The following is a 14,050-nucleotide window of genomic DNA, read 5'->3' as shown; positions in this document are numbered from 1 at the left end:
ATGGTAAAATAAATATTATTATGTAACTGAAATAAAACAAGTAGGAATATTTTTATTATAAAGTAATAACTATCATGAATTTTGATAATAATTTTCTTTTGTCAATGAAAACAATTTCGTTCCTAAATATTGATAAACCAATATGTCAGCCCCCATGAGTTTAAAAGAAAAATTAAAAAGTAAACATGGGACGGCTCATCGATTAATACTTAGGAGTTTGAACGTTAAACCAAGTCATTCCAAAAGGATGTCTTCGAGATCGAGGTCTAGTTCAAAAAAGCAGAAAAATTCAAAGAAGAGACACCGCGAAAGTAGCAGTTCTTCAGAAGAAAGTGACAGTGACACTAGTTCAAGTGATTCGTCTTCTTCATCTTCGTCATCAGAGAGCGACAGTCGTTCTCGGAAGCGCAAGAAAAATAAACGGAAGAAGAAACTTAAACGGTAAGAATATGTTAAGCTTAAAAGAGTGTGTTTCATTTCTACAGTACCCAGGAAAGAAGACAGGAGCAAGAATAGTCCTGAGCAGAACTTTAGCTCTACGGGAAATTCGGCTTGACGGACCGTAGAGCTACAGTTCCATCCATACAAAAAAAAATGTATATTTATTGTGCACAAAAATAGTGTAATGGTTTTGGACTAATAAAACTTATTGAGGAATATATTCTGTAAATATTTTGATTCATACCTTGAGACTTTTTAGTTTAGATGCTATTGCTTTACTTGCCTCTGAATATCTTTAAAACACCATCACCAGCCCTGTAAAGTGAAGCAGGGTGGTTTATTTACTGGTAAAACTGGCGATTCTTGATCTCAAAGTGAATTTAACATACTTTACTTTCCTAGGTCAGTTAGAGTGGTCAGAAAAACATTTGAGGCAAGGAAAGTGGTAACTAAATCAATTGTAAATTATCTCAGGAATTTTTTTGATATAAAAATATTTACAGAATATATTCCTAAATAAGTTTAATAAGTCCAAAACCATGCACAACTTTTTGTACACAATAAAAAATAACCATCTAGCTTTTTGTATGGATGGAACTTCAGCTCTACCATCCGTCAACCCAAATTTCTCATTGAACTACAGTTCTGCAGCTAGAGTGAGAACAATTCTAGGGCATTGATTTGTGACTGCCAAACAGTTTGGTCCCTAACTTAATTGGTTGAGCATCTGATTAGAGATTCAGAGGTCCAATCTTTTAAGATATAGACCAAGTAACATTGAGACTAAATTCAATTCTGACTCAATTGGCATATAAGAAACATAGTTTATTCAGTGAATCATTTGATTTTGTTATATTTGATAATCAAATTTTGATTACCCGTAGATGTATAATTATTCATAGCTACCGTAATTTATTATTAGCCTTGTCTGTCAGCAAGGACCAGGGCACCATTAGATAAGGAGTGCTTACTTACATATCTCCAGGAGCAAATATTTTCTCAGGTCTAGAAGTTCTTCATCTTCGTCATCATCATCTTCATCATCATCACCTGTTAGAAAAAAGAAGAAAAAGAAAGACCACAAAAAGGAAAAAAAGAAAAAGAAAAAATCAAAGAAAAAGAAAAACAAGTCTCTAAAGAAGAAGAAGTCAGCACAGAAGGAAGAACTTAAAGTCAAAAAATTAAACAAAAAACCTTCAGGTAAATTAAGTACATGTAACTATTTATAACCTTTGGGATAGCATATCTTTTAAGGTCAGACGACACGTTCCTCAATTTTAGATAACTTTTTCCAGGAATTTGTGAATGGTTTACTACTACTTTGACAAGCCTTCTTGCAAAAAATTAGGGTACCTTACCAGGCATTTCTGCAAAATAATAACTCGACCATCTAGACATATAACCACATCTAAGTAAATTTTGATCATTTTTAAAGTAATTATAAAATTAGTATTTTTTTATTGGAACTCTTTATTACAAGGAGATACAAAAAAGATTCTCGAAGAATGTGTTATCTGACCTTAAAACGAGCCAGAATTAAATTAAGATATTTTTAACGAAATTAAAAGGGAAAAAGTCTCATCTTTATTAAATTTGATTTCTGTAACATTTACTTTGAAAAGCAGTTTCAGTAAAGCAATTGCTGACTTTGCTTACAGATGCAAGTGGAAGTGCTCCAGTGCCCCGAGTTATGAAACCTATGACAAAGGAAGAGTGGGAGAAACAGCAGAGTGTGGTGAGGAGAGTGTTAGACCCAGAGACTGGTCGCACAAGGTAAAATCAACTAATTCAAGTTTTCGATCTTACTACAGTTGGTCCTGATATAATGCATGTTATGATTCAATAATTGTTATTGATGGAATCTGTTTTTCTCTGTCATAAATGCAAAGACATCACTTAAAGATATAATGTTAAATGTGAGGGTTTTTTTTACTGATCAATAATTTAATAATCTTGTAATGGTTTTAAAAGGTTGGTAAAAGGAGATGGAGAGATTTTGGAGGAGATTGTGAGTAGAGAACGCCACCAAGAAATCAACAAGGTACAATATGTTGTCATATGGTTGTACAGATTTGTTATATTCAAGCTGAATACTGAAAAACTAGGATCAAAATGTAAATGATTTGAATTCTACTACCAGTACATTTATTGCTTAAAGAAATTTCTTTAGCCTTTATATTTGTATTACTATAGATGTCCTGTAGGGCCAAATTTGAACTAATTTTTTATCCATGAAATAAATGCAGGCCTGTGACATAATCCTGGGTCATGAGCACCTTTTTTAACTTGCATAGACAATGTCAGGGGGAGTTAATGTTATACCCTCGGTGTCGTTGTCCTGATTTAAGTTTTAAGAGCAGATTCTATATCTAAGTTATTACTTGTCCTATCTTCACCAAACTGCCATGGATTGTATCTGGGCTTACTTGTTGACTCAACAGACTTGGATGTTGGATCTGTGCCATAAATTTCAGATGCTGGAGGAAGTGAAGGTTTTTTTTGGAGAAAGTTTAAGTTTTTGGAGCAGGTGCCTTATGATGGCCATATCAAAATTGTGTAATCTGGGGAAATATCTCAACTTAGCTTTTCATAACGGCCAATGGTATTCTATAGTTTGTTTTCTGCTATACTACTGTGTCTTTATTATTTATCCGACATTGTACAATACCTAATGTAAATCATATACATATATATATGTATATTTACTCATGTTGTGCATAATGCCATAAGATGTATACCTTGAGCAAATAAAGAGTAATAAAAAAGTTATTACTTGTTTGATCTGCACCAAACTTGCATGGATAGTGAAGTTTATGATAATTATGCATTTGACAGGCTTGGATGCCAAATCATATCCATAGGTTTCAGATGCTTGAAGAGGGTAAGGTTATTGGAGCAGATGCTCTGAGTTATTATTGGTGACTTCAATCTTTACCAAACTTGAATGAATGATGCATCTTGTGATGCTGATGCACTTGACAGGCTTAGATGCTAAATCTGAGTTGTAGATTTCTAATGCTGGAAAAGGTTATAAAGTCTTTGAAGCATGTAACATATCTAGGTAAATAGGGATTCTTACTACCGGTAATTATTCAAAAGGTTTATAATTGCATGGTTGATTCAACTCTATAACTGAATCAAAGAGCTAGTTTTAGACATGGAGAGTGATCTTGATTATCCAGAGGTTTGGGATTCTAGAACAACAAACTGTGTCAGAGTCTTGCAGCTGGTTGCATAATGAAGTGGACTATAGCTGAAATTGTTACCATGCCCCTTATACAAATGTTAAAGGCTAGCTTTAAATACAAAGTCTACTCTCCATAGGATGCTAAACAATTCTTGTCCTACCTCACTCAAACTTGTTTGATGGTTGATTGTCGATATATGATACATCATATGTTTTCTATTCCTATGATATTGCATCTGTGGCATTTATTAAAATCTCTAATGCAATATAAGCAACAATCGACCATTGTATTTATGATTAAGTAAAGCTTTCTTGATAGATTGATGTAAAATTATGGTATGTTACTTTGATTTTAATTTGAAATACATGTAAAGTAAATAATTATGGCCAGGAATCAATTATAAATTGACAGTAAACTTAATTATTTGTCACTTACTAAGACAGAATCCCCCCCCCCCCCGTAAAAAAAAATTCTAATGCACTACAATGAAGTTTAAGAGAAGACACTTTGAATTTTCAAATGACCTAACTGACAACCTGACATCTACCAGCTAACTTATAAATGCTCGCTATCTAGCCATCTAAATATCAATCCCCTGACTGTAAACTGTAAAACTCAACACTGCATTGCTCAGAACTAAGGCACTCATTGTTATGATTTCTCAAGGTTGCATTTCTATTACCTGAATGTATTGATCGATGCAGTAATTACCAGTCTTATTGAAGCTACATTAAATTGATGAAAAAGGCTCGATTACACTGGTGCAATTTAATAACGCAGACTATTTTTTTTCCTTTCAGCAAGCAACTCAAGGAGATGGTTTATTTTTCCAAAGAAAACTAGGAATAACAGATAGGTGACATGACCAGAGTTCAGTTTAAAACGAATCAGGATGTTCCCAATTGTTATGAATAAATGTGTTAAAAGTGTTAATCATTGTGCGTTAGCTCTCACCCATGGATGAAAACTATTTGCAATGCTTTATCAAGAATACCTCCAACACTAAGTCTACCTACAGTTGTAAATTCTGCTACAGAAATCCCTACTCCCAGGGAGCAAATTAATACTCAGGAAATAAGCAACAAGTTAAAAATTTACCTACCGGTATTTGGAACATCTAATTGACTTATACATGTAGTTGTTTATGTTGCTGTGAAACCCATCTAGTACATGTAAGCATAACTACACCAAAAGTTTAAGTCTGTATTGTTGGGTTTTTTTTCTAAATATACATGAACATGTTTGTACAACAGATAAATAAAAGGAAATGCATCATTTCTGCTCCGAAATACAATTGTTAGTACCGGTATATAGAAACAAGTGGCATTATGAATTCTTTTGGTTATAAATTAAATCAAGTAATTGAATAAGAAAGCTGATCCTTCTGAATGTAGAATGTACAAGTTACAATGGAGTATGTCTTCCTGTGCATAGTCTTAGTTTCATCTACTCAAATTCTAAAGACAAATTAAACTCCAGTATCTGCCAACTTATACCAAAAAGCTCAGAAGCTGCTTATTGTCTTCCTCAATTATTAAAAAAATTGTATTACCATTATTGTATGATAATTCTCATGTTTCCCATGGCAATAATTTTTAAAACCTAATTTTAATGTTACCTCATTATATATGTGGTGGAAAATATCAAAGATGTAAAGATAGCACACTTGAATGATCATGCCAATCATACTGTATGCAATTGTTTCAAACTTCATTAACAAGAGGCATTCTTGTGAATCTATATTAAGGTTATAAATGGGGGGTTGTTGTTAAATATTTGGCCAAATTTTAATGTTTCTAGGGTGAGCAGTCTGATCCATGGACCACTTGTTCCATTAATAAGAGTACTTCCAGTAAAAATTTTGCTCTATGATTTGGTCTCTATTTTCACATGTACATTAATTTAATATGTTAAATAGTAACAAATATGGATTTCAAATCTTAATGTTAAATTTTATTTTAAATAAAATTAACAATAAGCAATGACACAATTTTTTTCTGATACACGTTCATCAGAACTGTCTTTATTTTGTACATTTGCAAACAGTCTGAAGTAGACTACTGATAGCTGAAAAACTCTGAATATGATGCTTTTGAGATATCTGACATAACTACCGAAAAAGAAATGATAATAAGAATATCTAAAATATTTAATGACATTGTTTACGATGAACAAATAAAGTTTAATTTTGAAGTATATCTCTCGATGGATGCAAGCATGACTTAAAGAAAAAGACAAATTTCGAACCAACATAGTACATGTACTACCAATAACAATAATTTGTATATTTATTTTTTTTACAATATTTGTTATGTCAGTCAAAAATAATCAAATATATATTTTATATAAAAAAAAATTTGAATTGAATTTAGTACACTGTTCAAAGACCAAAAAGAAAAAAAATAAATAATGAAGTTCCACAACAGAACACGAGCCATTTAACACCAATGAAAAGAATGCACCACAAAGACACCTAATGCACCATTTAAAGTTATACCATTCACTCTTATAAATAAAAGAATTTCACCTTTCTTGCACTTCATGCTCTCCTTATCATCTGACATACACCCACTTCCACACATAGGTTTGCACTACTTTAATACATGTACAGTATACATGAACACTTCAGCTCTTCTGCACCACAAGATTTACATAATGCTCTGACAGTGAATATGTTCAACATAATTAATATATCTAGATCACAGACAATGGTGATTTGGCATGTTTAAACAGAAAACTTGAAATATTTACAGTTTAATTTCATATTCAACAATAACAACAAATTCAACAAAAATATACAGCTCTGTCAAAACACAAAAATAGCACTTAAAATAAAAAGTCAGATTTTCCATCCTGTTCAAAATACCATGCACAATATTGTTTCAAAATTTGACTTTGCTAGACTACACATCAGGCTAAATATTAATAAAGTTACAACTGTAACTAGTAACCACTGCTTTGTCAAGCAATGGGATATATAAGATTAGTCTAATGATAAAAAGCAAAGGTAACAAATGCAGACACGACTTGCTAAAATAAAATGGGGTAAATATTACTCCATTAATCATATACATGTACATCAGTACAGCTTGACTTATGGACTAAAGGCAGAAAATATTTTACAAATACACATTAGATGTATTAAAAAGAAGCATACAAAAACCTAGACTTTAATATTTTGATTAAATGTAATTATCATTCTCATGGAGAATAATTTTGATGAGAGTTTTTTTTTTTACAATTCTTACAACAAGTTAACATGTGTGATTTTAGACATTCTGATTCACATACACAAATAGGTGAAACAGAGAATCAAATTAAATACAAAGTGCATGGATTTCAAATAGGAGTAAATAAGAGGTCTATAATGAGTAATTGTTGAGACTATGATGTAGTGGTGGCAGTGGTAACTGCAACGGTGGATGTAGGAGCAGTGGTGGTCACTACGCTAGGCAGGCTCACCACAACCACTGGTTTCACCACAGGCTGACCCAAAACCCCGCCTACCTGGGCACCCTGAAGGAACCCATGTGGAAACAACGGAATCTGCTTCAGAAGAGGGCTTGAGAGCATGGAATTCAACTGTGTCTGTGTCAGTCCTTGTGCCAGCTGAACACCAGGGGACATAACCGTCATTGGAGACACCAGTTGTGTCCCTTGTGTTATTTGAGCAAGTGACATTAGCTGCTGCATGTTTACACTCTGTGGCAGACTAGATGGAATTGATGCAGATATTGAACTAGTTACAGGTGTGACAACTTGTCCTAGAGATGTCCTTGGCAGTGCTTGAGCTAGAATATTGAAAGGTATTTGTCCAAGCATATGAGTTGCTCCACTAGTTGCAAGAGGTCTAATGCTAGGTATATTTCCTAAGGCACCCATGGATTGGGTAGCTGAAAGTGGTGTAGCAGTCATTGGTGAAGCTGAGAATGGTGCAGCTGAGAATGCAGACACTTTGACAGTGCTTGTAGCATTGGTTACAGAAGATGTGGTGATGACAGATTGTTTTGCCAAACTTTGTGTTGCAGCATTGTTCAATAGTTGCTGTTGCTGACTAGATGTCAATCCTGTCATTAAGTTGGTAGACACCAGTATTGGCTGGGCAAATCCTTTGGCCATTGTTACAGGCATGGCAAGGGTACCCTGGGATACTAGTTTGTTAATGGCTGCTAACTGTGCTGCACCAGGGGCAGCCACGAACTGTGTTGCTATAGGAATGCCCAAAGAATGTCTCAAAGGAATGGTCTTTAGTGGTACAGTTGGTGGTTTAACACTAGGACTAACATTGGTCACTGAAATGACAAAGGAATTCAAACAGTTAATATTAAAGTACAATGTGGTTTTTTTATGATATTCAACTGTTTTTGGTTTTGAGATTCTTGGATCATCAGTCCATTAATCTTCAAATTGATATTATCCCTGATATGTTACTTGTTCTTCATATATAAAAAGATTTTCTTTAAACAAAAAAATCCTTTGGTATTCTAGTGTTTTAAAAAGTTTTTGGCTTCAACAACTCAGTTTGAACAAGTAATTTTCCAACATTCAAGAGTAATTGAACACTGCTTAGGATGAGACTACATTAATAAATCTATTCCTGTGTGAAAGCAAGATGCTGAATTTCCCAGTCATTCTATCATCGTAGTAATGTTAAGGCATCTCGTTGCTAAAATATGGCTGGAAAACGATATTACTTGAATCATTGCAAAAATACTTTGACCAGGGGTATTTCTTAATATCTCTGTTACATTTATTGACAACGATGTTAAACATTATATTTGATGCATTTTTGTGACGTCATATGTACATTGTAATCACGTGTCGGACGAATCTTAATATTGCAAATGATCTATATAAATCGCATCAGTGCAGGTGATTAATGACATTAAATCATAAATATTTTTAATAAAAATCCTTTGTTATGTCATATACTTTGAAGTTCTTGCTTGGGCTTGAAATAGATATTTTGTTTATGGAAGATATTGTTGAAACATTCCACAAAATCATCAAAATAATGCACATTTTTACTTATCAAAAGCGATTTACAAAAAATTGGGGTAAATCCATAGGTTTCCCAAGCACGATTCACATTGGTACTTATATTCTCTACCAATTTTACGTAAAATATTCTAAAATTGTGTTGATCTTTCACCTGCGCCAAGCTGGTTTTTACATGCATTAAAAGGGAGTCTCCAAACCACTAGTTTATAGATAGTCTTTTACTTTAAACGAAGCTTTAAAACTGCCGATTATTTAATACTGATTATAAATATGTATGAATTCTGTAGGTCTAGCATTAACGGCAGGATCTATGTAAACGAAACGTGGTTTTATTATTGGGTTGATATAATTCACTTTTAACGTTAAGATACATTCCCTGAGAACTATCGACAGGAATGCAGATCGTTGCCTCAAAGTTAATTATGACGTCATATCGTATGAAGTACAGACAAGTGACTTTCTACACATCGCTGTAAAATCAATCGGGAAGCCTTAACATGCCTGCGATGAATTCACCATAAGTGTCCTCTCGATAGCAGCTTACCTGTAACGATGGCACTTTGTTGCTGTTTCTGTCTTTTCTCTAATGTCCTGGCTAATAGCTGCGTGACTGGTGTTCGTGTGTCCACAGAACTGGAAGTGGTCACAACAGACTGGACTGACGACATGGCCTCTGACCTCACTGGTACTGAGGGCTTTGTCAACAATGAGTTTCCCACCAGCGGAGACATGAGATGCTGTTGGAGTGGGGACTTGGAGGTTGGAATTTTGAGGATGGTGGCTGCAGGCACGTTTATATGGTCTGGCTTTGCGACCTTTAATACTGTCATTTCTCGCTGATGATTGATAGAGTTATGATTGCTGCCTGGGAATAATTTCTTTACTATATCTCTTTCACCTGCAGAAATATCACAGTCCCAATATTACAATTTTTGTCACTAGTGCAATTATTAAGCATTTTCATTTGAATACATAAAAAAAAATTTTATTCTATCTGACCCATTTTGCCTACATAGTCACTAAGCAAATTGCCTACATAGTTACAAAGCAAATTATCAATGTCAATTTCTCTCAAAACATTTTTACAAACGTATAGGAAAAAAATAACACAGGGCCAAAATAACCCATTAGTATATCCATTACAACAGCAGTTTCATTCATTGCATCTGATCCTTATGAGTACAGACACTGCAATGGTAAACTTCGAAGATTCTACTTATACTATACAATGTTAAAATATGGGTCACTTTTATCTGAAATTATAGGTGATCTGCTCCCATAGACCTGAGATCATATAATTTTTCAGGATTTTTTTAAATGATAGAAGATTAGACTGACTAGTTTCTAAATATTGCTACATGTACAGGTAGCAACCTAAATAATAAACTCTTGAGTTGAATATGAAATAAAAGTTGTAACTTACCCATAAAGGACTTGCTGGGACTTCGGATGTCATCTTCATCATCATCACTGCATATTGGACTTCCTTGTTCTGTACAAATTTCAAAAAGATTTCCTTATAAGAATACCTTGGTTCTATTTTAAGTCCATAGGGTCATCCTTAAAAGAATGCTTGTTTGGAATTGCTGCCTGGAGGTTTCTTGACTAAGGAGGGAGGAAAGAGGGAGGGAATATTTTTATTTCAAACCTGAACTTTGACTAATTAAAAAAGGTTTTAAAAAAAAAAAAATTATTTTTTTCTAATAAAATTTTATCAGTGGGGGGGGGGGGGGTGTATTTCAATGAGGCTGGAGGCTATTTCAAACAAGCAATAATTTTATTTTGGCCGAAATAATAGCTTCATTTTAATACTATTTTTTTTAGGAAAATTGGACCCCCTCGCCTAGTTACTGTACTGGACTCCTCTGTTGTATAGGGTTCAATAAAAAACAAACCTGAATAGGGTATGCATTAGTTTGCTTCTTCAATAATTTCAACGTCTCTCTCTCTGTTCTTATCAAAAATAAATATTTTACAGGTTTTTCCCATGTTATTCTATAATAAACTTTTAATATAAATAAATACGCAATTTCTGAACCCCAGAATGAGAAGTTTGCACAACATATTGCATTAAAAATTCAAAGAAGGTTACCTGTTGCCGTTGAAGTAGAATTGGTGTCTTGTTCATCTGGAAGAGTAATCCACTGGTTTAAATCTACTTCTATATTCATTTTGGCTAGTTCTGACTTTAAACTTTGTATCCTCTCTTGGAGAGTTATCTTCTCCTTTGCTAATCTTTGCATTTCAAGCTCATATTCTTTCTCTTTTCTTTTCACAGCCTACCAAAGAAGAAAATACAATTATATCCTGATTGAATTGCCTCCCTTTGCTTTTAACGCATCACCAGGTGACCTCTCACGTGTTAGTGTTTATATATGATAGACCAATCAAAATTCACCATGTAATGGGTTTTAAGCCATGGTTGCCAGCTTAACCTACATAAATGTACCAAGTCTAGGCTCCGCCCCTGATGTTTCTAAATTTAGAAAATCCTGAATAAGCGTGTCCATGTCATTATACATGTACACTATCTTATCATCAAGTACTGTAACTTTCTTCAACCATAGACAGATTTATTTTAGTGAGGAGATCGCTCATTTACAATGTCAATGCCTTGGCTTTTAATAGTATGGTAGACAAAAATATATGGGCTCATTTCAAATTTCCTGCATAAATTACCTGAATATATCGAATAGAGCCACGTAGAATACAAAGATTTGATGTCCTTTTATCTTCTAGTGTTGGAATTTGTTTCTTTAAAATGTCAAAGCATTCTTTTAAATGTGCCCGCCTGCAAAATGAAAATTAAAACATTATTCATGCATTAAAATTTCTAATCATTAAAATCTACACCAATTCGAATTCAGCATTAAATTAATCATTCAGTTTGCCAATTTCTTATGTATATGTTGTTAAATCTTCAATACAGTCAAAGATTAATTTCAAATTATAAATCAAGGTATGGCTTCAGACACAGAAACTGCTACTGTCTTTTTCATATGTTCCCTTGCCACTATCTATTTATAAGATCATTTCTTAATCCAACTGACCAAGAATATGATTTAATACATAATTAGGAATAAATTACAGACACTAATGTAATCAACTATTAGTTAAATTGCTACAATGGTGTCTATAACATGACATTATAACATTATATATATTTATTATATTCACCTGTTTTTCTCTAATTTATTGTGAACCTCTCTGGTCCCAGCTCTGAAATGTTAATCAATGCCATCAAATTGTGTGCTCTCAAAAACAGTCAAGAATCATAAACTTATCAAACATTTTAACGTTAATCATATTATAGGCTACACTATAATAGTTATTTCCTAACAGGGAAGTGCTTTCATGATCAGTCTTTCAAAATAAGAAATTCTCAAAAATATTCCCTCTCTCTTTTTTAAAGTTTGACTTTTTAAGTTAGACTTTACCATCATTTCACCCTTTATGATTTATTTTATTTAATGGGTGTTCAGCTACGATCTCTTCCTGAATATTGTTATAGCTACGTATAGACTGTTTCGTCATCAAGCACGTGGAAGATACCGCAAGGTCAGCCGTGTTTACATTTGTTTCGACTTACCCTCCTGCACGGCGACGAAGTGTTGCATCGTCTGGGTCCATGTAAATTATTTTAGCAGAGCTATATGAATCTTGAGAGGTGTCTGAACCGTTTGCTGATGATACTCGACCCGCAGACTCATCAACTAAAGGAATGTAAAATAAGCACTTTCATGGCGTACTCATACATATGCAAATGAGACAATGAAAGCGAGACCGGACGATTTACACCAATTTTGTGTACAAATTTTAACCTGAAGAAAGTCGTCATTACGTTTAAAATACTCATTATAATCTCAAGACAGAAAAAGACAACGATTAAACAAACAATATCAAAGCAAAGAAGACAATTCATATGACTAAATACTACCGAATTAAATCCGAATATTTGCCATGTGCTAAACATACCACGTGTTTTGGACTGGTTACGCCATTCCAGAAATTCAGCAGCTTCAAGCAAAGTATCCAGACTCATTTCAATTCTCGATTAGGTAAAATGAGAAACTGGTGGTATGAATATATCCTTTGCAGAGTATGAAATTGGTCGGGCTGCAATTTTTGTACGAAAAAAACGCAAAACAACGCACATTCGAGGAAGATGGCGCGGCCCGACCAAAACACTCAACGCTAGGAAAATATCGATGCACCACGTGGTTTTGAGTGACACCTGTCATTGATTAGCCAATGAAAACTTTACATTTTGACGTCATCAGGACACCACGTTAAAAATCACATGCTTTGTTTTGGTTTGTGTACACGAAAAATATTAACCTCTGTAACTTATACAGCAATATAAAATCGGATAGTATTTTCATGAATTCTTCAGATTTAGCATTTTAAAATTTCTGAGTGTCTAAGCTCCAGCAGATGCCCGCAGACAATTATATTTTAGTGGGCGTTGTCTTGGCAATAATTGTTGTGGAAAGGTAAAAACCACGTGGTAATGCCCATATATGGGTGACACGTGATAAACAGACCACGTTAGGTGTTCGGGAATTAACCTATCTATATAATCACGTGGGCAATTTTTTTTAAATGTATCTTTAACGAGGCTGATAATTAAAATAATAATGTTGAATATTTACTGGTACTTCATATATGGTTTTAATGTAATAGCAACACATTTATTATAATGTTCATTTCATGCTTGTTCGATTATGTGATCTGTAAAATTTTAAGACCAATAATGTTTATGTAGTTTTTTTTTTAAATAGATATGTTAGCAGAATCTCTATTATTGGCACCTGTCAATCTAGCTGTTTTAAATTTCTTTCATACAGTCATTCTCTGAGTCTCACTTAGGTCATCAGATATGCGTATTATATATTTCATACATAGTATTTCGTCGAAGGGATAAATAAATTGCATATATATAGAGTAGGCGTGCATGCAGACTTCGACATCTTTATAATTAACAACTTGCCTGCCAACCCCTCCCCTTTCTGGCATAATAGTCAGTGAAAATATGCTGACTGATAAGAATATCAATGGATGAAGCAAGATCGATACATACATGTGCGAAGCCACAATTTATTCGGCAGAGGGGCACCTTTATCCCCTCCCCCAATTTGTTTGTAAACATTATTCATTAAGGATATTAAATGAATATAAAACCCGACTCCAATAACCCTATCTGTGCATATTACAGACTAATCAGTGGTCTATGGACTGAAGACTAGTCTATGTTTCCGAGGGTGGGGGTTCCGATGTAGTATTTTGCTTAAATTTTCGGGAATACATAACACTGCATGTGGTCCTTCACTATTCCTTTCAAATTTCTGGGTAGACAACAGCATTGATATTTAGACGCCATTTAATTGAATACCATATATCATATTATACTTCAATATGAT

At 33.8% G+C, this 14,050-nt stretch overlaps 2 protein-coding genes across 2 annotated transcripts; one reads left to right on the top strand and one right to left on the bottom strand.

Annotated features, from left to right (window-relative positions):
- The first annotated feature begins 117 nt into the window (after positions 1-117).
- LOC105333964 (ADP-ribosylation factor-like protein 6-interacting protein 4) lies at positions 118-4,562 on the top strand. The gene is made up of 5 exons (XM_066079375.1): positions 118-441; positions 1,445-1,641; positions 2,100-2,214; positions 2,413-2,482; positions 4,430-4,562. Exons 1-5 carry the CDS (start codon positions 143-145, stop codon positions 4,487-4,489), a joined length of 741 nt encoding a protein of 246 aa, XP_065935447.1. The 5' UTR covers positions 118-142; the 3' UTR covers positions 4,490-4,562.
- A 1,337-nt stretch (positions 4,563-5,899) lies between these two features.
- On the bottom strand, positions 5,900-13,266 carry LOC105321266 (max-binding protein MNT). The gene is made up of 8 exons (XM_034481623.2): positions 12,606-13,266; positions 12,220-12,343; positions 11,808-11,849; positions 11,310-11,421; positions 10,723-10,909; positions 10,054-10,122; positions 9,175-9,528; positions 5,900-7,921 (listed from the first exon to the last, which is right to left on the bottom strand). Exons 1-8 carry the CDS (start codon positions 12,670-12,672, stop codon positions 7,014-7,016), a joined length of 1,863 nt encoding a protein of 620 aa, XP_034337514.2. The 5' UTR covers positions 12,673-13,266; the 3' UTR covers positions 5,900-7,013.
- Between the last annotated feature and the right edge of the window lie 784 nt (positions 13,267-14,050).

This window comes from Magallana gigas, chromosome 3, assembly GCF_963853765.1.
Source record: "Magallana gigas chromosome 3, xbMagGiga1.1, whole genome shotgun sequence".
In the NCBI taxonomy this organism is placed as follows: domain Eukaryota; kingdom Metazoa; phylum Mollusca; class Bivalvia; order Ostreida; family Ostreidae; genus Magallana; species Magallana gigas.
The sequence above is the reverse complement of the archived record's forward strand: the minus strand, read 5'-3'. Positions and strand labels throughout refer to the sequence as shown.

Bases quoted from the DNA above. Each gene is read 5' to 3' on its own strand.
- LOC105333964 (XM_066079375.1), top strand. From the start codon at position 143: ATGTCAGCCCCCATGAGTTTAAAAGAAAAATTAAAAAGTAAACATGGG. The intron at 442-1,444 runs GTAAGAATATGT...ATATTTTCTCAG, and splicing joins CGGAAGAAGAAACTTAAACG to GTCTAGAAGTTCTTCATCTT. The intron at 1,642-2,099 runs GTAAATTAAGTA...CTTTGCTTACAG, and splicing joins ATTAAACAAAAAACCTTCAG to ATGCAAGTGGAAGTGCTCCA.
- LOC105321266 (XM_034481623.2), bottom strand. From the start codon at position 12,672: ATGAGTCTGGATACTTTGCTTGAAGCTGCTGAATTTCTGGAATGGCGT. The intron at 10,123-10,722 runs GTAACCTTCTTT...AAATTTGTACAG, and splicing joins TTCTACTTCAACGGCAACAG to AACAAGGAAGTCCAATATGC. The intron at 7,922-9,174 runs GTAAGCTGCTAT...TTGTCATTTCAG, and splicing joins ACAAAGTGCCATCGTTACAG to TGACCAATGTTAGTCCTAGT.